Below are 20,420 nucleotides of genomic sequence, written 5' to 3'. Positions count from 1 at the left end.
AGATATTGTCCCAAATACAGGTTGCTGTGTATCAGTAACGTACACACACACACACACACACAGAGAGAGAGAGAGAGAGAGAGAGAGAGAGAGAGAGAGAGATGCTTTTTAGAAACAAAGCAGTGTGTGTGTGTGTGTGTGTGTGTGTGTATCCCAAATGATAAATAGAATCACCTCCAAGGGCTGTTTAACTCTACTTAATTCCATTATTTCTAGAGAGTGACAGAGTCTCATCAATACAGTTGTTCAGTCCTCCAATCAGAATCCTTAGTCCATCATATAAAATGGAATCCTTTTATAAGTGCAGCACTGCATGTGAAATCTCAACAGTCACCTAAAGGATTGTACAATGTATTGCCTATACTATGGGTAGATTCTTTTTTTGTCTTTTAAGGCAGATGGTGAGGTGGTTTTAAAATAATAATAATAATTTGAGTGCATTCAATACTTATTTTGAGCTACATTTTTAAATATCTACTTGTGGTGACTTGTGTTATTTGTCATTCATATTATTTCCTTTTTTTGGCTCGCATGAGTTCTTATTTTTTGTGAGCTTCCTTGACCCAGTTTTTAGAGGAAAGGCTGGCTGCAAATAAATAAATAAAACATATTAATGATGATGATGATACTACTACTAATAATAATAATGCTGAAGAATGTACCTTGATCATTAGATATCATTCTTCCCTACATCGTTTTGAAAATAAACTCTGGATAGAATTTTAATTTACTCAGAATTTTCCCAGAGGGGAAATGTAGTTTTTTTAAAAAACGAAATGAACATAAAACCGAGTGATGCTCCCACACATTTTACCTAATTTGAGGAAATTTTTAATGAAGGCTTTGGTTTTCTGTTTATAGAACAGAGTGTTCTGAGAGTCAACATATTGCGAAGGCGGAACCTTTAAAGCAGAAGGTACAGTTCTGTTGACACTGAAGACGCCTCGGGGTTTTGTGTGTGTGTACTTGAAATCGCTGACAGCTCAAATGGATCGCATGGAACTGCGAAAAGTCAACACAGACCTTGATGAGGAGAGCAACAGCGGCGACAGCACGGAAGACACCTATACCGACATGGGAGACCCAGAAAAGGCCACTATTAGCAGGTACAATTCATTGCCAGAATGAGAAGATAAAAAAAGGCAAGCCCACCCACTCGGTCGTTACTTAAGGAACATACATTTCTAAGTGGGTCACACATCACAAAATTTAAAGATAATGTACACTGTTCTGCTTAGTATAGTTGCATTTAATGAGTTAAGCAAGGCATCCGTCTATGTTTTTGTAGGAATTCTACATGTCTAGAAAGGCTTGCCTAAATAAAACTGCTTCTAGCAGGTGCCAGAAAGAGTACAGCGAAGGCACCCGCCTGGTGTCAATTGGCGGGGAGTTCCAAAGTTGCAGGCACGGCCCTAATAAAAGAATGATTTCATACAAGGGGGAAATGAGTATTATGTGACACTTGTAGCAGTTCCAGTTCTGCATTGCAGTTATTGTAACATCATTGAGATTTCTAAATATGATTGAAAGATGCTTTGCGGAGAAGCTTTCTCAAAAAGTGGGGTATACGTTTATTAAATAAAGCAATACCGTTGTAAAACCGAAGCCTGAATTTTAAAGTGCAAAGATGTTTGTTTCTTCTTTCCTTGCTTATCTGTTTGTTTTGTTTTGTTTTGTTTTTAGTCACTTTGTTGGTGATGATGCCGAAAGTCAGAAGTTCCTTACCAATGGATTTCTGGGCAAAAAGAAATTGGAAAATTATACGGATGAATATGTAAGTCCCTTAGTCAAAGTTGAGTTGCAGCGGTGTCCTCGCAGGTGCACAACATAACTAATGCCACATTTTCCTTGTCCAGAATCCAGGAGATATTTCATTTGGAATGTCATCATTTAACCTGAGCAATGCCATCATGGGCAGTGGAATCTTGGGGTTGTCCTATGCCATGGCCAACACTGGAATCATACTTTTCGTGTAGGTATCCACAATGTGGTTTCTTGGGGGGTGGGGAATGGGAGAGTCTTAGTTGGAGCTATGATATCCTGAAATAAGAAATTATTCTTATTTTTGTGTATAATGGGTTGGGTCTAGACTTAGTCATGTTCAGAGCAGACCTACTTTTGTTGCAATAATGCAAGAACGTTGGGGAAGCACTGCAGACCAACAAATACATTCACCACTCATGCAATATTAGTGGGTCAGGGACGCGGGTGGCGCTGTGGTCCAAACCACTGAGCCTCTTGGGCTTGTCAATCAGAAGGTCGGCGGTTCGAATCCGCACGATGGGGTGAGCTCCCGTTGCTCTGTCCCAGCTCCTGCCAACCTAGCAGTTTGAAAGCACACCAGTGCAAGTAGATAAATAGGTACCACTGTGGTGGGAAGGTAAACGGCGTTTCCGTGCGCTCTGGTTTCCATCACGGTGTTCCGTTGTGCCAAAAGCGGTTTAGTCATGCTGGCCACATGATCCGGAAAGCGGTCTGTGGACAAACGCCGGCTCCCTTGGCCTGAAAGCGAGATGAGTGCCGCAACCCCATAGTCGCCTTTGACTGGACTTAACCGTCCAGGGGTCCTTTACCTTTACCTTTTTCTTAGACCTACTTTTGTTGCAATAATGCAATAACATTGGGGAAGCATTGCAGAACCACAAATACATTCACCATCAATGCACACTTAGTGGGTCAATGACATGTTGCAGAATACAGCTGTCAAAAAACAAGGGGGCAGGGGGAGTCTGGAAGGGCACATGCACTGTACCACAATCCAGTACTCTTATCAACGCTGTGGTCACATTCAAGACTGTGTCTCCCTCACTCAGGATCCCATATCACACATTGAGACATGCCTTAATCCAGAAATCTATCTAATGCATTTATTATTGGTCAACTTTCCTGCCTATAACTTGGCTATATTAATTTATATTTGTGTAGGCCGGGGGGGGGGGGAGTCCACCTCTCTCTGTGTGTTCCATGACATAGCAGCAACGTTGCAATTCCAACTGGGACAAATATGCCAAAAGAATAAATAACTCACCTAATTTGTATTTGTGGGATCGAAGTGATACTACCCCTACTGTGGAACCTGGAAGGGAATGCTCTCTGTCCATATGGCACTATATCTGAAACTCTGTGAATAGAAATGTGTGTGTAGACACGCTGCCCCCTAACATCTGATCGCGCCAAATGCTAACTGTGATGGCATGTAGCTGACATACACTATCCATATAGCATATTTTTTGACAGGCAGAAGCAGGTGCTGCTGAGCAACTTTCAAACTATATAGCTAGACCTATCAGTCTGGGAGACATCTTTTTTAAAAAAAAGCTTTCCAGATCAGCACATGATTTTATTCCTTAAAACCTGTGTTGTGGAATTTTCCAATTTGGAGAAAGGCTGAATGAAAAGTTTAGATCGTTGTCTTGCATTATTTAAAAAGAAAAGAAGGAACACTTTTGATGTTCTTAAAAAAAAAGTAGAGACCTGAGGGAAGCACGTTGCTGCATTGGTAAAAGACACAAAATATAATGCTTTTAAATATGCTTGCTCTAATCGGCAATCTGCATGCCAAACTGCATGCTATGCTAAATATATTTTAGCATTTAATATGCCATAGTTTTAAGCATGTTTTACTCTGTGTTGGATTTAGACTAGATAAGATATAAAAAACCTCTTAGAATACACTGAGGAATGTGTTTTTTTTTGTAGGCCTTTGAGCCTTATAGTCAATGTCCTTCGAAATGAAAGCTCTTTCCCCTTTACTGAACTTAAAATAGCACACCTGAATTGATGCCTCTACAAAGGAATGGATAACTTATCTGTGTAGTTCATTTTATCCCAGCTCATGGATTTATAACTTCTTCCTTACAGAATCCTGCTGCTCAGTGTAGCTATAATGTCTCTCTATTCGGTTCACCTGTTGCTGAAGACATCCAAGGAAGGAGGTATGCCATTTATTATCTAGGTGGCGAGCAAGTCATTTGAGAAGACCACATCCCAATAAGGCAGACAAAAAATCAAGATTAACTTTGCACTGTTTGGCAGATCAAAGACAGAAATAGCAAAGAACAATGACCCAGATCTCCTCAACAATGACAGTGTTATCGCAAGCCCATATTATGGCGGCCAGCTTTTATGCCCCACTGCCTGGCTTGCCATGGAAGCAGCCAATACCCAATCAGTCAGTGAGGCACTGCCCACCAGTGGGGCCTCTGATTGGCCCATTTGATTTTCACTTTGGGGAGGGCAGTCCCGCCCTTTGGCCCGGCCGACCAAGAAAATTCCCAAATGGCCAGCCAAAACTCATGTGCTCTGGTTGCCAGGGATAGTGGCCGAATGTGATGGGCCGCAATTGCTGCCCGCCCAGGAAAGGAGTAAGTGGCCATTGTGGGCAGAAACCAGAATTAAGCAGTTTTAATTTCCATTGATTTAAGGGGTGGGGGTGGAGAGAGAGAGGGAGAGGGAGAGGGAGAGGGAGAGAGAGAGAGAGAGAGAGAGAGAGAGAGAGAGAGAGAGAGAGAGAGAGAGAATGAATCACATACTTAGAAAAAAGATATGGAAATAGCTTTCCAGTGACTGTACCTTGTTAACCATGCATATTTTGCTTCCTTCAGCGGGTTGTGCAAAACCCAATCAATGAAAAGATATTTGAAGTAAAACATTTTATTTCCTGTCGCTCCTAGGTTCACTAATATATGAAAAATTAGGCGAAAAGGCATTTGGATGGCCTGGAAAAATTAGTGCTTTTGTTTCTCTTACGATGCAGAACATTGGAGGTGAGTGGGAAATGTCTTTTTTAACGAGAGGGTTTAAAATGACAGTAATTGTCTTATAATAAAGAAATGTTGGGGAGGGGATATCTGCTGTTGGTGCCACAGCAGCCCTGAGTTGCTGCACCATAGAAATAAACTCTTAATTATGGTGCCCAATACAGTAATTGCCATACAATGACATTTCTGATACTGAAAACTATTTTTAGAGTCATGTTAACGCCCCATAGAGGGAGGCCACTGTATTGAATTCATAATCTATTTAAAAGCCTAAATACAATATACAATGTAGGACACTTTCCTCTGTTGTATTTGGCAGCCAAGGTTAAGGTACCCCTGACCATTAGGTCCAGTTGCAGACGACTCTGGGGTTGCGGCGCTCACCTCGCTTTACTGGCCAAGGGAGCTGGCATTTGTCCGCAGACAGCTTCCGGGTCATGTGGCCAGCATGACTAAGCCGTTTCTGGTGAACCAGAGCAGCGCACGGAAACACTGTTTACCTTTCCGCTTGGAGCGGTACCTATTTATCTACTTGCACTTTGACGTGCTTTTGAACTGCTAGGTTGGCAGGAGCTGGGACCGAGCAACGGGAGCTCACCCCGTCGCGGGGATTCGAACCGCCGACCTTCTGATTGGCAAGCCCTAAGCTCTGTGGTTTAGACCACAGCAGCCAGGTTGAATGCTACCTAATTTTCATCCTTTATAGCTTACATCGACCTGGGGAACCTTTTTTCTCCAAAGGGCTGCATTTCTTCATGGTGAACTTTCCAAATGCCAGTGGCAGTGGAGCCCAGGGCCAAAGTGGGTGTGACACTTGCCTTTGGCCAGGTTCTAACCTCATCAATCCTGTATAATACCTTAAGCACAAGCAGAGCAGTGAAATGAAATGAAATGAAATTACAGGGACCCAAAATAAAATGGGAAGTGCTTTATGTGCTGTGTGTTGCTGGCTTATAATTGTGACGGCACAAAATGTTTCTGGGGAATCAGAGCCCAGTGGCATAGTGGGGGGGGGGCTGGGGCACGCAGGCACACTTTTTTGAGGGGGCGTCAGGCACCCCCACAACAGGATCCCTCATCGGAGCCTGAATCAGTCCAACACCACCAGCCGCAGCAGAGAAAGGAGAGTCGCCACAACACTGCTGCTCATTCTCCTCATCTGCTCTGCAGCACAGCAGCTCTATTCCCAAGTCAGGCTTGATCTGGGGGTGCAGCAGGCTCCCTGTCCCCTTGTGGGGGTGCCCCACATGCCTGCCCTTTGGAAGAGCTGAGTTCAGAGTAGTTGTGGATGCTTCAGTGTTAAGAAACAAGGCACTGTGGTTTAATCCTAACAAAGCACAATTAGAATGAACTATAGTTCCCTGTTTTTGAGTGCAATGGGAAGGTTCAGTTTATTGCCCAAGCTTGGAAGAGAGGAATGTGACACCCCATGCAGGCCGTGATTGATTGTTAGGTCTGAACCAAGCCATATGAAAGCATCCTTAATGACAGAGAATAATAACATCAAAATGAGCTGCAACTGTTCTGATCAAAGGGTAAGAAAGCATTTGGGCTTCTGGCTGTCACATATAAGAATGTAAGGGCCATTGAAACAGGCGGGTAATCCCAGCACCACTCTTACAATGATGATGGGAGAGTTCAGAAGCAAGGGAGAATGTTCCAAAGTTTAAAACTCATAATTTTCTGAATGAATGATTTCCCCATGTAAGCTGACAGGAACAGCATTTCTGTTTAACTGAAAATTTAATGATCTGAATGTTTTGGGTACCCTTTTTCAGACCTTGTCATCATACTCTATTCATCCTTTCTCGTTTCAGCAATGTCAAGCTACCTCTTCATTATTAAGTACGAACTTCCAGAAGTACTCAGAGCATTTCTAGGGCTTGAAGAGACTTCTGGGTATGGGCTTGTTTACATTTCTTTAATTCAGCAAAGTCTCCTTATAACCTCAACAGATTTGATTGATACATGGGTATTCTGTCTTCTCATTCTAGGGAATGGTATCTAAACGGGAACTACCTTGTAATATTTGTGAGCATCGGTGTGATTCTTCCACTTTCACTTCTGAAGAATTTAGGTAAAACAATCAACTGCCTTATTAAATACATCTATAATGACTTATTTCTATCACACATTTGAGTTGATAGTCTAATTTCACTTGTGGTTTAACTGTGCATTCATTGGTTGTTGTTTTTTGTAGGGTATCTTGGTTATACAAGTGGATTTTCACTTACCTGCATGGTATTCTTTGTAAGCGTGGTAAGTAATTATAGGAAATGGTGTAGCAACATATGCAGAACCATGTGTGTATGTGTAATATATGTGTAAATGGCAACAGTGTCCTTATAGAGTATGGACTATGGCTCCAGCCAGGCATGCTGTTAGAGACATGTCACATTCAGGGCACAGGTGCAAATTGGTGCAAATTTGTTACACTTGCTGATTGAAATGTATAGATGCAAATTTAGGATTCTGAGCAAATTGAAGATAACTGGGGTCTCACCTGTAAGCAAAGGGCTTTTTAAAAAAAAGAAAAAAAGTTTAAAAGGGGAAGAGGCAGGAGATCTGGGACCTCAGAACTAAAAAACCACCCTAAAAACAAGACTAAGTCTACACCATAACTGTTGCAACAGAAGTATGAGCCTGTGGTTTAGGAAGTGTGCTGAGTAGCCCACACAAGATCACGGTGTGGCCTGGCCGTGTTGTGAAAGAGGAAGAAGCAGAGCAGGGTAACTCAACCATGAGAGACAGAGCTGCAACAGTGGTCTCACCTCAGCAGTGTAGTTAGTTGTAGCTTACTTGGGGTGAGGGTAAGGGTCGAGGTGACAGCAAGCTGAGCGCTGCATAGCACACTGGTGTCAGCACTGGATTGCAGCCAGTGTGCCATACTGCAATGACCTCACCCCTTGTGAATGGCAGTGATGATGATGCTGGAATGCTATCGCTGCAGCTCTGCCTCGCTGGGGAAAGCTCCTGGGATTAACCATGCTTCCAAGCTGCAAAGCAGACCTGTTAAGACATCCCAGGTAGAAGACCAAATAAGCATAGGAACCATTCAAATCCAAATCAATTTCCTCTTCCATTTACCTGTCCACTTTCATCATCATCATCATCATCACACACACACACACACACACACACACACACACATCTTTATGATGCACACCCCTTTAGGAAAAAGCAAGGGGGGGAACCCTTTCTTGTGAAACTTTGACAACTGTGTGCTTCAGAATGTTTTCATCTCAATCTCAGTTGAGTTTCTGAGTTGTAAGAAGGATAAGTATTGTAGCCATCTGCTAACCAAAAGGGCACTGTAATATATGCAAAATGCCCATGAACAAGGTGAATAAGCTTTTCTACAGAATCGAGGCTGTCGACCTGCAAGGCCCATCCCCCGTCAAATGAAATCCTTAAAGCTCCTCATAATTTTTTGTTGCTGCTGCTGGAGAACAAAAAAATATCCCCTGGGGATTTTGGTGTACAGAGTGTGGGGACTAGAGCAGCCCTTCAGAATGCTCTATGCTTTTTAGTGTGCAGAGCAGAACTTTGGGACCCAAGCTCTGTGGTTTCTTTCCCTGATCCCTCCTGACAATTCTGTTGTGCCATGAATTGATCCCCACTTTAGTGACTGCAGGGAATCAATCACAGTCAGCATAAGCAGGAAAATGGAAACATCACCTAATTAGATATAACTTTGTTAGATATATAACTTTGTAAGGGACGTGGGTTAAACCACAGAGCCTAGGGCTTGCCGATCAGAAGGTTGGCGGTTCGAACCCCCACGACGAGGTGAGCTCCCATTGCTCGGTCCCAGCTCCTGCCAACCTAGCAGTTCGAAAGTAGCTCAAAGTGCAAGTAGATAAATAGGTACCACTCTGGCGGGAAGGTAAACGGTGTTTCCGTACACTACTCTGGTTCGCCAGAAGTGGCTTAGTCATGCTGGCCACATGACCTGGAAGCTGTACGCCGGCTCCCTCGACCAGTAAAGCAAGCTGAGCGCCACAACCCCAGAGTCGTCCACGACTGGACCTAATGGCCAGGGGTCCCTTTACCTTGTTAGAGAACAATAGCAATGTCCTGTAAAGGCACCCAATGTTTCAACTCATTATTTGCCATGTTCAGTCTCTTGATATATACGTATATTTGTAATCTTACTTTAGGTCATCTACAAGAAATCCCAAATACCATGCCCTCTCCCAGTCTTGGGCAATGGTGCTGGCAATTGGTCCTACAACAGCACCACAGCTCCATTGCATGTTGTGATGCTACCCAACGATTCTGCCAATTCCGAAGTAAACTTTATGTTGGACAGCACCTACAAGCAGTATTCCGGTTTTGAAGAAGCCAAAGATAAGATGCATCAGAGTGGAGTAGAATATGAAGCCCATGGAGAGGAGGATGAGAAGTGTACCCCCAAATATTTTGTGTTTAACTCACGGGTAAGGCTCTCTTACAATTTTGCTGCACACAGAACTGCCTGCCTGCCGTTGCCCCTTGACTGACTGAATTTTATTGCACAGAGTCATTCTGGGAGTTGCAGTTGTCACCAGATTGCCCCAGTCATTATGCCAATCTGAAGCACTTACTGGGCTCCTCTTGAAGACCAAAGACCCACTGGGTGTCTATCTAGATTGAGATTATTTGTCTCCTTTTAATAAATACTGATTGGGACCTGCTGGCTAAGGCTGATGGGATGTCCAGCAACATCTAGAGCAGGCATCCCCAAACTTCGGCCCTCCAGATGTTTCGGACTACAGTTCCCATCTTCCCCGAACACTGGTCCTGTTAGCTAGGGATCATGGGAGTTGTAGGCCAAAACATCTGGAGGGCCGCAGTTTGGGGATGCCTGATCTAGAGGGCACTACATTGGCTACCCTCGAGTCAGCAGTACACAGGGGATGGCGGTGGCCAGTGGCTATGCCATCTCTTTGCTGCGTTTATGGTTCCCTAAATTTATACACAATACTGTATATCCTTTTGATAAGCCATTGCATAGTGTTCCTTCATTTGGTCCCCCTACTCAGTGCTTCCATCTTGTCTAGACCTTTACCTGGAACAGCTGCAGTATAAAGCCAGTCACTTTGCTCAGTAAACTGACCCAGTGAGATGTGGAAAAAACTAACCAGCAACTGGGATCCTTGTTTTTTGTTTTAGACTGCCTATACAATACCGATCCTGGCCTTTGCATTTGTGTGCCACCCTGAAGTGCTACCCATTTACAGCGAACTGAAAAAGTAAGATTGCTTCTCTTCAATATACTCTACTTAAAATAGGCTCATTATTGAAACCTTCCCCCCCTCCTTTTCTAATTTTAGTTCAAAATATATTAATTGATTTCCTACTATTTTCCCCTATTAATTTTCCTCATGTATTTATTGCTTTTGCTATTATCTTTATATTTTTATATCCTTCAGTTCAGGGATGGAGAACCCCTGGCCCATGGGCCAAATCAATCCTGCCAGGGACTCAGTTTCCCTCAGTCATGTCACTAAGACATTTGGTGGTGGTGGTTGGTGTGTGGACTACAACTCCCATCATCCCAACCTTTGGCCATGTTGGCTGGGGCTGATGGGAGATGGAGTCCCACAGTTCCCCACTCCTTCAATAAGAGGAATTGCTATAAAGGGCATTGTGGTATACACAATTACTTGAGCTGGTTAGTCTTTTCAAGAAAGAAATGGCTTCTTCATTCATTATATGTATTTTTAATTTACTTTTAATTTTTTCGTTTTCCCACTCAGCCGATCACGAAAACGTATGCAAAGCGTTGCCAACGTGTCCATCACTGGGATGCTCATCATGTACCTCCTTGCTGCTCTGTTTGGCTACCTGACTTTCTATGGTGAGTCAAAACTCTCTCAGTAATTGAGATGGGCGCCATTGCGCAGGCTGGAGTTCCTGCGCACGCCCTGGAAATCCCAGGGACTGTTTCCTAGGCAGTAAAGGAAGCCTCTGACTCCACCTACTTTTGCCTAATCAGCGAATCACGAGTGGGCATGGGCCACCAGGGAGCGGGGTCAGCCTTCCCCTCCAGTATGTAACATAGGCCCATTGCATGCCCTGTAGCTTTAGAGAAGGCAAGGCAACAAAAACAACTGCTAGTATTTAACATGGTTAAGTGTTACCGTATTTTTCGCTCCATAAGACGCACCTGACCAAAAGACGCACCTAATTTTTAGAGGAGGAAAGGGGAAAAGCCCTGGGTTTTTGTGGTGATCAGCTCACAGTTGTGCAGCTTTTTTGCAAAGGGGGAAAGCTCCATTTTTTTGAGCATCAGCTCAAAGTTGTGCAGCTTCTTTTGCAAATGGGGAAAGCCCCATTTTGGGGGGGTCGGTCAGCTCACAGTTGTGCAGGTTTTTGGTTTTGTTTTGTTTTGCAAAGGGGGAAAGCTCCATTTTTTTGAGGATCAGCTCACATTTGTGCAGCTTACCTTGCAAAGGGGGAAAAAATCCTGTTTTTATGGAGTTCAACTCACAGTTCTGCAGCTTCTTTAGGAAAGGAAAAGAAAGGAAAGGAAAGGGAGCCATTTCTACAGTTTCCAGACAGATAATCTAATCAGCCAGTCACATGTCACTGGGAAAACACAACAATGGAGGCCTGGGCAAGGGGGTGGGGCCGGAAAGGGAGCTAGCTTCTCTTATCTCCCTCCTGATCTCTTTGCAATCAGCTGCTGAGCGGGTTCTCTTTCCCTCTTGTTAGCCTTTAGCTCTTTCTTAAAAAAAAAAAAAAACGATCTGCCTTTAGCCCCTGGGCAATTTGGCTCAAGGGACCATGCATTCGCTCCATAAGACGCACAGACATTTTCTCTTACTTTTTAGGAGGAAAAACATGTGTCTTATGGAGCAAAAAATACGGTATTTCTGATCTGGGCCTCCCAAAGCTAAATAATTGTCTGGTCTGTTAATTACAACTTCTCAAATTGCAATCGTGTGTGTGTGTGTGTGTGTGTGTGTGTGTCTATGGCAGTGAGTGGACATGAGATTGCCTGAGAAAGCTGACTTTCTTCATTTCCCTTTTGCAGGCGAAGTGGAAGATGAGCTGCTTCATACCTACACCAAAGTGTACACTTTTGACACCCTGCTTTTGATGGTTCGCCTCGCTGTACTTGTGGCTGTGACCCTGACTGTGCCCATAGTCCTGTTCCCTGTAAGTCAATCTTTGAGCAGCCCATACCAGAGGACCTTTGACAGACTGGATATTGATTTATTACCATATAGCTGCTTTTACATGTTATGGGGGATCTTTTGATCAGGCCAGTCATGACCCTGGCTGAGGTTTTTATTTTTTGGGGGGAGGGAATGAATCTCAAAGTTGTTGACACTATTTTCTGGGAAATTCCAGATGTATGGCAACTCTATTTCTAGTCTGGACTTGTGATTTATCCCTGTTGCCCCATAAACATAACATGTTATGAAAGCAATAACCATCCGTCAAAGCCACTAAAATCAAGTGTTAATAATTATTCACAAACAGGGAGAGAGAGAGAGAGATACACAAAAAAACCACTCCAATTACATCAACAAGAAATGCACCCGGTGTTTGTTTTTCCTTTTTACGTGGATTTTACCAGTTTACACTTACCCACATGAACCTCTTTTTGAAAGAGCTTGTAAGAGAATTTGAGGCATCCTCAACTGCTTGATAGTAGCAATTCCTATCTCTTTTTAAGCATTTAAGGGGAAATGGCAAAGGTGCGAGGAAAAGCCCAGGTTTCAGGGCTACTTTTGCCGTAGCTGTTGGTGACTTTGGGCTATGTATTTGCTGCTATTCCTGTTCCCAAAGTAGTAAGCACACGTGTGCTTCCTCCAGGGAGGTGACTAAGTATGAAAGCAGAGGGGCATTCAAGTCGGCTTGAATTTTTGACAGATACCCAACAATGTGTGTTAGAGCCTCTCAGCTTGCACACTACAACAGCTATCAGCTCCCCTTGAGTTTCTCAAGTTACAGTTACACAATGTCCTTAAAGGAATATTCCATTGCAATACTGAAGGCTACGTTTTGTCTCATGCTCATAGGGTCCAGATAAGCTATGTAATGTCCCCCTTTCCCGCCCCCAAATTCAGAGAGTAATAAAATATTTCCCCATGGATCCAAATAGAATAATGCCTCTGTAAGCCTTACATTGTGAAGGTCATTCTGAAGTGCCAGATTCACTCCAAAACAAGCTCCCAGTTAGTGTGGATAAGTGGGAGGTGTAACAAGATGCCGTGTGGGATTTAGTCTCTTCCCTCTTCCAGAACACCATCCCTTTCTCTTCTTTGGTTTCCCTTCTCCACTAGATATTCCATTTTTTGTAACTACAGAGCACATTTGATTCTCACTGGGCCATTTTGCTTTGGGTGTATGTGGGATTCCCCCCCTTTTTTAACCCCCCCCCAAAAAAGTTTCTTAACTTTGAAGTTCCCCTGAGCAGAATACTACCTTCCTCCTGTGCTTGGGTGGTGCATTTTTGGCTATATAAGAGTCAGTGCTTACTCCCAAACATTGTTACTGGAGGGAATGTTTAAGGACAGTGTTGGATTAATAGCTCTAGAGGCCCCAAACACTGAAAAGATTGTGGTGCCTTCCCCCATGTCATTCAAAATAAAATAAAAAAACGAGGCTAAACCATAAAATACGGTTTTGTTTTTCCAAAATGTCACAAAACTTACATGTATGCTGAAATTGAAATAGCAGCTTATTGCTAGGTTTTCTGATTGCAAAATTCTGGAGAAGTTCATCAACGAAGCATGTCTGCTTCCCTACACAACTGGGAAAGTGAATTGAGTTTGTCCTGACACATTGTTGTTCTCTGAGGGCCTTTTTTTAGGTGGCATAAATAATATAAAGAGACAGGAAAATGGGGGAAGTATGTGTAGCAGAGGACAAGGGAGTCTAACAAACTTCTGATTTTTCTGATGATGACTACATTTGAAATATCAAATGTAAAATTCTTTTTTTAAAAAACAAACAAACAAACATTTTTGGGTGCTTTCCTAGTAATTGGGTAATCCAGACCCTGATCTGCTAGCCGTTTTTGCTGTCCTGTTGCACTTAGACATTTTTGCTTCTTCAACTATGCAAAGGACTTGGAGTGTAACCCTATCCGCAGTTGCCAAGTGGAGCTGCCTTGACCTTTTACCTAGTTATTATCTCTGCAAGTGCAAAAGCTGTAGGAAAGCTGTTCAGGTTTGGGAAGTTTGCAAGGTCAGGGCAAACAAAACTGATATATCTCTGTCATTTATAGATTGAATGATCAAGTGTACAAGTACTTACATTGCACTTTTTTTTTTCACTGAAAGCAAAGGCGTCTGCTTTTTTAGAACCTACAATAATTTTGAGAATGAGGGAAAAAAATCCCCCATGTACTTAGCCATTACTGAGCTGAGAGCTTCAAAGGGCTTTTGCATGTTGTATTTCTTTTTTACTAAAAAAAAAAGGAAGGGAGGGAGGGTGTGCTATTTTCTTCTAGTAGCAGAAATATCTTTTCCTCAAAGTATTTATCTCCCATTTACATACTTTTTATCAATATTTTGAATTCTGCTGCAAAGTACACACATTAGTCATAAAACTATTAGCATTGTTGGTTTGTTTTATTTATGAAAAAAGATTTATATACTGCTGTATCATTATAAATACCACAGTGGTTTACCACAATATAAAAAGATAAAACCAAACAATAAAATTGTGAAAAGTTAAAAACAAGTTAAAAGCAAAAAGAAATTAAAAACAAACATTGATAGACCATTGTGGGAGATGTACTCTTAACTGCCTGTGTAAGCCCGGTGGAATAGAAACACTTTCAACACTAAAGGGGAATGCTTATAAAGATAAAGAGAAAGACGGGGTGCTTTTTTCCCCCTTTTTTCTTTTGCTGCAGAATTACCCGGCGTCAATTCTAAATTTAAGATGATAAAATATGCTGGTTAACATTTTCTTTTCTTTCTTTTCTTTTAACAGATTCGTACTTCGGTTACTGCACTCTTGTTTCCCGGAAGGCCCTTCAGTTGGATAAGACACTTTTTGATTGCTGCAGCAGTCCTCGCCTTCAATAACGTCTTGGTTATTTTTGTCCCTAGCATTAGAGACATCTTTGGATTCATAGGTATGCTTTGGAATAAAGTCCTTACTTACTTATCTTACTATGCCTCCGGGGAAAACTAATCACGTTTGTCTAAACACCTGTACTGTAGAATTCAGCGCAGTAGGAACAAAGATGGCCATTGGGCAGAGTGTGGCAACTACCTCAGGCCACACCGATCCTGGGTTTGGGGGGAGGGCAATGCCGACAACCTCTAGGCTGTTCCTTCTCAGTGCCTAGGCCATCCCCCTCGTTTGAAAGACAGAGCTGTGTGTGCCATGTGGCCTTCTTTACAACCCCATAACTAACACACACATACAAATCAGGCTGTTGCCAACCAATAAAATGCTCCTTTGTGGAGGGTGGACACCATGCTCTGAAATCAGTTACCAAGTCTGATATGACAGATTTCAGGAAACCAGCCTGTAAGAGAGAGGGCTTGCAGAGAGCAGCCCACTCTGCTTACTTCTACCAGCTGGGAGAGCAGCAGCGAGAGCAGCAAGTCTGGGAGGGAAAACCAGGAACAGGAAGTGGTAAAGAAGGGTCCAGGGCTCTGCAGAGTCCTGGAGGCTCAGCTCCAGGCTGGGAGCAGGTAAGCAGGGGCTAGAAAGGAGGGGGTAGGTAGAACGGCACCTCAGGAGCCTGGTTTGGGACAATGGAGGAGCCGTAGAGCAAGGAGGAGGGGCGTTTGGATGCCCAGTCTTAAAAGGGGGATCAGAGCCCGCGAGACGCCATTGCGGGCTTCTGCCCCATGCAGAGCAGACATGATTTGAGACATCTCACCACTGTATATAGCATGCATAATAAAACTCTGAAAAATCCAGAGGATGTGTGGAGTGCTTACTCGGGAGTAGCCAACACCCGTCTATGACACAGCCCTTTCAAACAAGACCTTTCGCTTCACGCATGCCTTTTATAACTGCACTCTTGGTAGGTAGCCGTGTTGGTCTGACGTAGTAAAAAATAAAAAATCCTTCCAGTAGCACCTTAAGTTTTTCGGAGGGGCTCACTTTACATCTCAGGGTTTGGAATTTATCTATGGAAGTCCAAAAGATTACCCAAGTAGAATAAGGCAGTCAAATGTTACCAAAATCGATTATTACAATAAACTTCAAGAATTCAGGGTTATGACCTGCTTTTGTCAATCTGTTGTTCAACATTAGCACCTTAAGTTGGTCTCTAAGGTGCTACTGGAATGAATTTTTATTTTATTTTATTTTTTATGACTAATGTTTGCCTTCCGATACACACTTACCTGGAGGTGAGTCATATTGAACTTATGTTGCCTACCGTGTTTCTCCGAAAATAAGCCATGCCCCGAAAACAAGCCATAGTGATAGGCAGTTTAACCTTATAGTTTAAACTGTACCATACTTAATAAGACATCCCCTGAACATAAGCCACTGTGTGTTTTTTTGAGGAAAAATAAATACAAGACGGTGTCTTATTTTTGGAGAAAAACGGCACATCTTAGTAGACAGGCATAGGATCGAACTATTAGATGTCGTTTAAGGCTGCAGTTTTGTACACACTTACCTGTGAGTAGTTCCCAGTAAACTCAGGCCCCATCTGCACTATACATTTAAAGCAGTCATTGTTTCTGGTCAGCATCTAAAGATATGTAATGAAGGCGCCAGGTGAGCTTCCCTGAAGAGATTCGTTCTTGTGTTGCCATCCACTGGGCCTCTCATAGAGGTGGCCCATGAAGAAGGACCTCAGATGATGGTCACAGGGTCTGGGTCAGTTCATATGGAGAAAGGTAGTCCTCTAAGGCTGCTGTCTCTTACTAAACATTAACCATTTGTGTCTTCTGCTTCAGGTGCCTCTGCTGCCACAATGCTGATCTTTATTCTTCCTGCTGCTTTTTATCTCCGGATTGTCAAGAAAGAACCTTTCAGGTCCCCTCAGAAGATCGGGGTAAGTAGACTGGAAGCAATCAGCACTGCAGTTCAGTATTGCCAAATCATAAACCCTTCCCCCCAGTAATATGGGATTTTCTTTTCTTTTTCCTTCTCAATTGCAGGCTCTGGTTTTCCTGACTGTTGGTGTCATCTTTATGATTGGAAGCATGACACTAATTCTCCTGGACTGGATTTACAACTCTCCAGGTTCCAATCAGCATTAATCTGGAAGAAGAATAGAAAATATTTGTTTTTTCTTTCGTGTTGGAAATGGTTGAATGCTATCATCCAAAACAAGAGGGAAAAAGACTTTTGACACATAGAAGGGGACATTGCTTCTAGTCAATAACTGCAAAATTCCAAAGACTTTTACTAGTAATGCCACTAGGAGGATCCTATGGAATATTCAAGTGCCCTTTAATAAGGGATTGTTATTTATGCGTTAAAGCCTGTGCCAAACTCTTCTGGACCAGGATAGAATAAAAATGTGTATATAGTCCTTGAAACAGACTGTTACTGCTATTGTTGTTTTGATAACCACAGTTTCTAGAATACGGAGACAACGTAGTAGCTCAGACGTTACCCTAGTGCCTTGTAAAATTGTCTGTGGGTATGGTTTATTACAGAATATGTTGCACTCTAATTCTAGATAGAGGCTGGAATATTTGGGAGTTGTTCAAAAGCTAAGACCATCAACAGCTCAAAACTGAGTGTGTGTATATATGTATGTATAGTGTGTATGCATGTACATAGACACAGAAGGGAAGAGAAAATAAAAACAATTGTGTTGAATGGCTGTTCATAAAGTTAACAAGTACGGTCAAGTTGTGAGCGCCAACCCTTTGTAAGTATTTTACTTATCAAGCAATACATTATATGGACAGGTGATCACAGAAGTGCTCGGTGTTGAAGGTGCACAAGCATGGTCAATTCTTGGCCATCATAACTTTCAGCAATCTCCTAATCCTGTTACAAAAACTGGCTGCCGTTGCTTTTGATGCGGCGTAACTGTCTCATCTCTCTCAGCAAGTTGCAGTTACTGTCAATTACAATCAACAACAACTAGCCACACCAATAAGATTGTGTCTCGCCCTAGGGGGCCTTCAAAGCTTCTCCAATAGGCAGTGATGCCGCCATTATATGAAGTCTCTGTGCTCTTGTCAGGTATTCCTGGTGGCCACTGAAGGATGAGTGGAACCCTTAACAGGATGGCAACAATCTCATAGCAAGCACATCTTTGTCATTGTAGCACGCTTACTTGTTAGAGGGAAGATGGTTCTGGTAGGATCCCTGTGGTGAGCAAAATATTATGCCTATGCCAGCCGGAAACCTGATCCTGCAATTATAATTCTGTTTTGAAGACCTTCTAAGAGAAGCTGGATCTCTGTTTGCCGTTTGTCTGGGAGGCATGAACAGAAGAGGACTACCACACTCAGGTCCTGTTTGTGGCTTCCCGGAGGCATCTAGTTGGCCTCTGTATAAACAGAATACTAGACTAGATGGGTCTTTGGTCTATCTACCAGAGCTCCTCTGAAGTTCTTAAGTCTTCCACTGTAACTCAGATGAGTGTAAGGCGATCTCAAGAAACGTGAAAAGCACACTTACCAGTATTGTTAAATGCATTTTTGTTTGATAAATGGTCAGTGCAGGAAACAGTGATCATTGCTATATATGTACTATATAAATATTTATGTATATAATCTTATTCGCTATTGAATGTTGCTGTACGATACAATATTTTGATTTTTATATATCTTATTTGTGTAGTTGTTTTCATAGTCACGACCTTTATACCATTTTGAAAGCAGGGGGAGGGAGGGGTTGTTTTTTTTTCCGGAGGGGCTCACTTTACATCTCAGTGTTTGGAATTTATCTATGGAAGTCCAAAAGATTACCCAAGTAGAGTAAGGCAGTCAAATGTTACCAAAATGGATTATTACAATAAACTTCAAGAATTCAGGGTTATGACCTGCTTTTGTCAATCTGTTGTTCAACATTTTATTTTTAGAACAGACAGAGCACGCTTGCAATTTAGGATCCAACACTACTTGCTGGGAATGGGATTTGTTTCCCAGGTATACAGTGTTGCAAATTGTGGCATTGCACTAAAGAGAAATATAAAAGCCCCAGCTTGAACTGCTTTGCCAGTGCAAAAGCACATTATTAGGTGTATTTGGGTGGTAGACAATGAAGTTTTACTCAGAGTAGACCCACTGAAATCAATGAACATGGCTAAGTTAGGTTCATTTAATTTCAATGGGTCTCCATTCAATGGGCAAAACTTAGTTGAATACTGTCATTGGTATGGCTGAGAAACCAACAGATGCTGTGGACTTCCCTCTCCAAGAGCAGCTTGGCAGGTCAAAGCCTTCCTGGTGCGGCAGTGGGAAGCTCTATCAGAATTGCTTTTCTATGAATGCTGCTCTGTGGGTAGTAGAGCTGGAAATGGGACATGGTGGAGTGGATGAAAGAGTCCTTGGATCTGCAGGATCCAAAGGCCACTCATTCTCCCAACCCCTTCCCATCCCCAAAAGAGAAAAGGAAAAAAAACCAAACCTACACCAGTCAATGGAGGGAGAGACACAAAATATAAGTGCCCTTAAATACTACTTCCTGTGAATCACAAGTGGGGAGGAGTGCCATCCCTCTGCTTGCCGGCTTTCTACATTACAGTGGTACCTTGGTTTAAGTATACAATTGCTTCCAGAAGTCTGTACTTAACCTGAAGCGTACTTAACCTGAAGCGAACTTTCCCATTGAAAGTAATGGAAAGTGGATTAATCCGTTCCAGACGGGTCCGCAGAGTACTCAACCTGAAGTGCACTTCACCCGAAGTATGAGTGTAATTGGTTCTGGAAGTCCATACTTAAACTGAAGCATACTTAACCTGAAGCGAACTTTCCCATTGAAAGTAATTGAAAGTGGATTAATCCGTTCCAGACAGGTCCGCGGAGTACTTAAACTGAAAGTACTCAAACCAAGGCGTACTTAAACCAAGGTATGACTGTATGGGCATGCTTTTTAGTTTTCCTAAGTTCAAGGCAGATGCTGGGACTGCAACTGCCATAAACCTTCTCCATTGGCTATGGTGCCTGTGGCTGATGGGAGCTGAGAGTCCAACAAGATCTGCAGGAGAACCATGTTGGCTTCTCCTGGTTCAAGTCTTTGGAAACTTCCAATTATTATTGAGAGTCACGGGGACTGTTCACAGTAAAGTTTCCACTGGATCATATGACTTTAGCTTTTGAATCGAAGAGCGCAACTCTTTTTTCCATGCCCTGTTTCATCATTCCCATAGATTTCCACTCCTTTTTTCACAACCGTAGTTCATTACTTGCAGTCAAACATCAGCCTCGCCATCTTGCAGTTAGCCATAGAATAATTCTCAGTTGGCATTTCACATAAATGGATTATAGTCCAATATGTGCCTGCGCATACAATATACCCACTAGGGTCCTACACAGCTTGATACAAACCAGTTCAGTGAGTCAATAATTACATGGTGATGAAATATTGTGGAAACTTGTGAGACGCACTGTAGAAATAAGTTTTGAAATGTATGCAGATATTGCCTTTTAAAACCATCCTGTCCACTCATTCTCTTGGCTGACCACATCAGACAAGTGCTGACAGGAAAAGGCAGAGAGGAGTTTTATTCTGGGAGGCACACTGTTCCCTTCACCCCAGAGACATATTTAA

General features: G+C 42.7%; 1 protein-coding gene and 2 long non-coding RNA genes across 3 annotated transcripts in view; 1 reads left to right on the top strand and 2 right to left on the bottom strand.

Moving 5' to 3' along the window:
• Positions 1–20,420, bottom strand: part of LOC148684570 (uncharacterized) — a 35,997-nt gene that overhangs the window by 7,282 nt on the left and 8,295 nt on the right. The window contains exon 2 of the long non-coding RNA XR_015951758.1: positions 16,357–16,946. This is a non-coding gene — a long non-coding RNA (uncharacterized LOC148684570). The remainder of the gene's footprint in view (positions 1–16,356; positions 16,947–20,420) is intronic.
• LOC148684571 (uncharacterized) lies at positions 816–1,735 on the bottom strand. The gene is made up of 2 exons (XR_015951759.1): positions 1,591–1,735; positions 816–1,064 (listed from the first exon to the last, which is right to left on the bottom strand). It is a non-coding gene; the product is annotated as an uncharacterized LOC148684571 (long non-coding RNA).
• On the top strand, positions 973–18,686 carry SLC38A4 (solute carrier family 38 member 4). The gene is made up of 15 exons (XM_088676837.1): positions 973–1,106; positions 1,684–1,774; positions 1,857–1,972; positions 3,862–3,935; positions 4,674–4,766; positions 6,578–6,659; positions 6,755–6,837; positions 6,961–7,019; positions 8,921–9,199; positions 9,915–9,994; positions 10,502–10,602; positions 11,782–11,906; positions 14,700–14,844; positions 16,640–16,737; positions 16,844–18,686. The coding sequence occupies exons 1-15, from the start codon at positions 988–990 to the stop codon at positions 16,943–16,945; spliced, it is 1,647 nt and encodes a 548-aa protein (XP_088532963.1). The 5' UTR covers positions 973–987; the 3' UTR covers positions 16,946–18,686.

Source organism: Zootoca vivipara, chromosome 9, assembly GCF_965207765.1.
Source record: "Zootoca vivipara chromosome 9, rZooViv2.hap1.1, whole genome shotgun sequence".
Classification (NCBI taxonomy): domain Eukaryota; kingdom Metazoa; phylum Chordata; class Lepidosauria; order Squamata; family Lacertidae; genus Zootoca; species Zootoca vivipara.
This window is presented reverse-complemented; position numbering and strand designations above follow the sequence as displayed.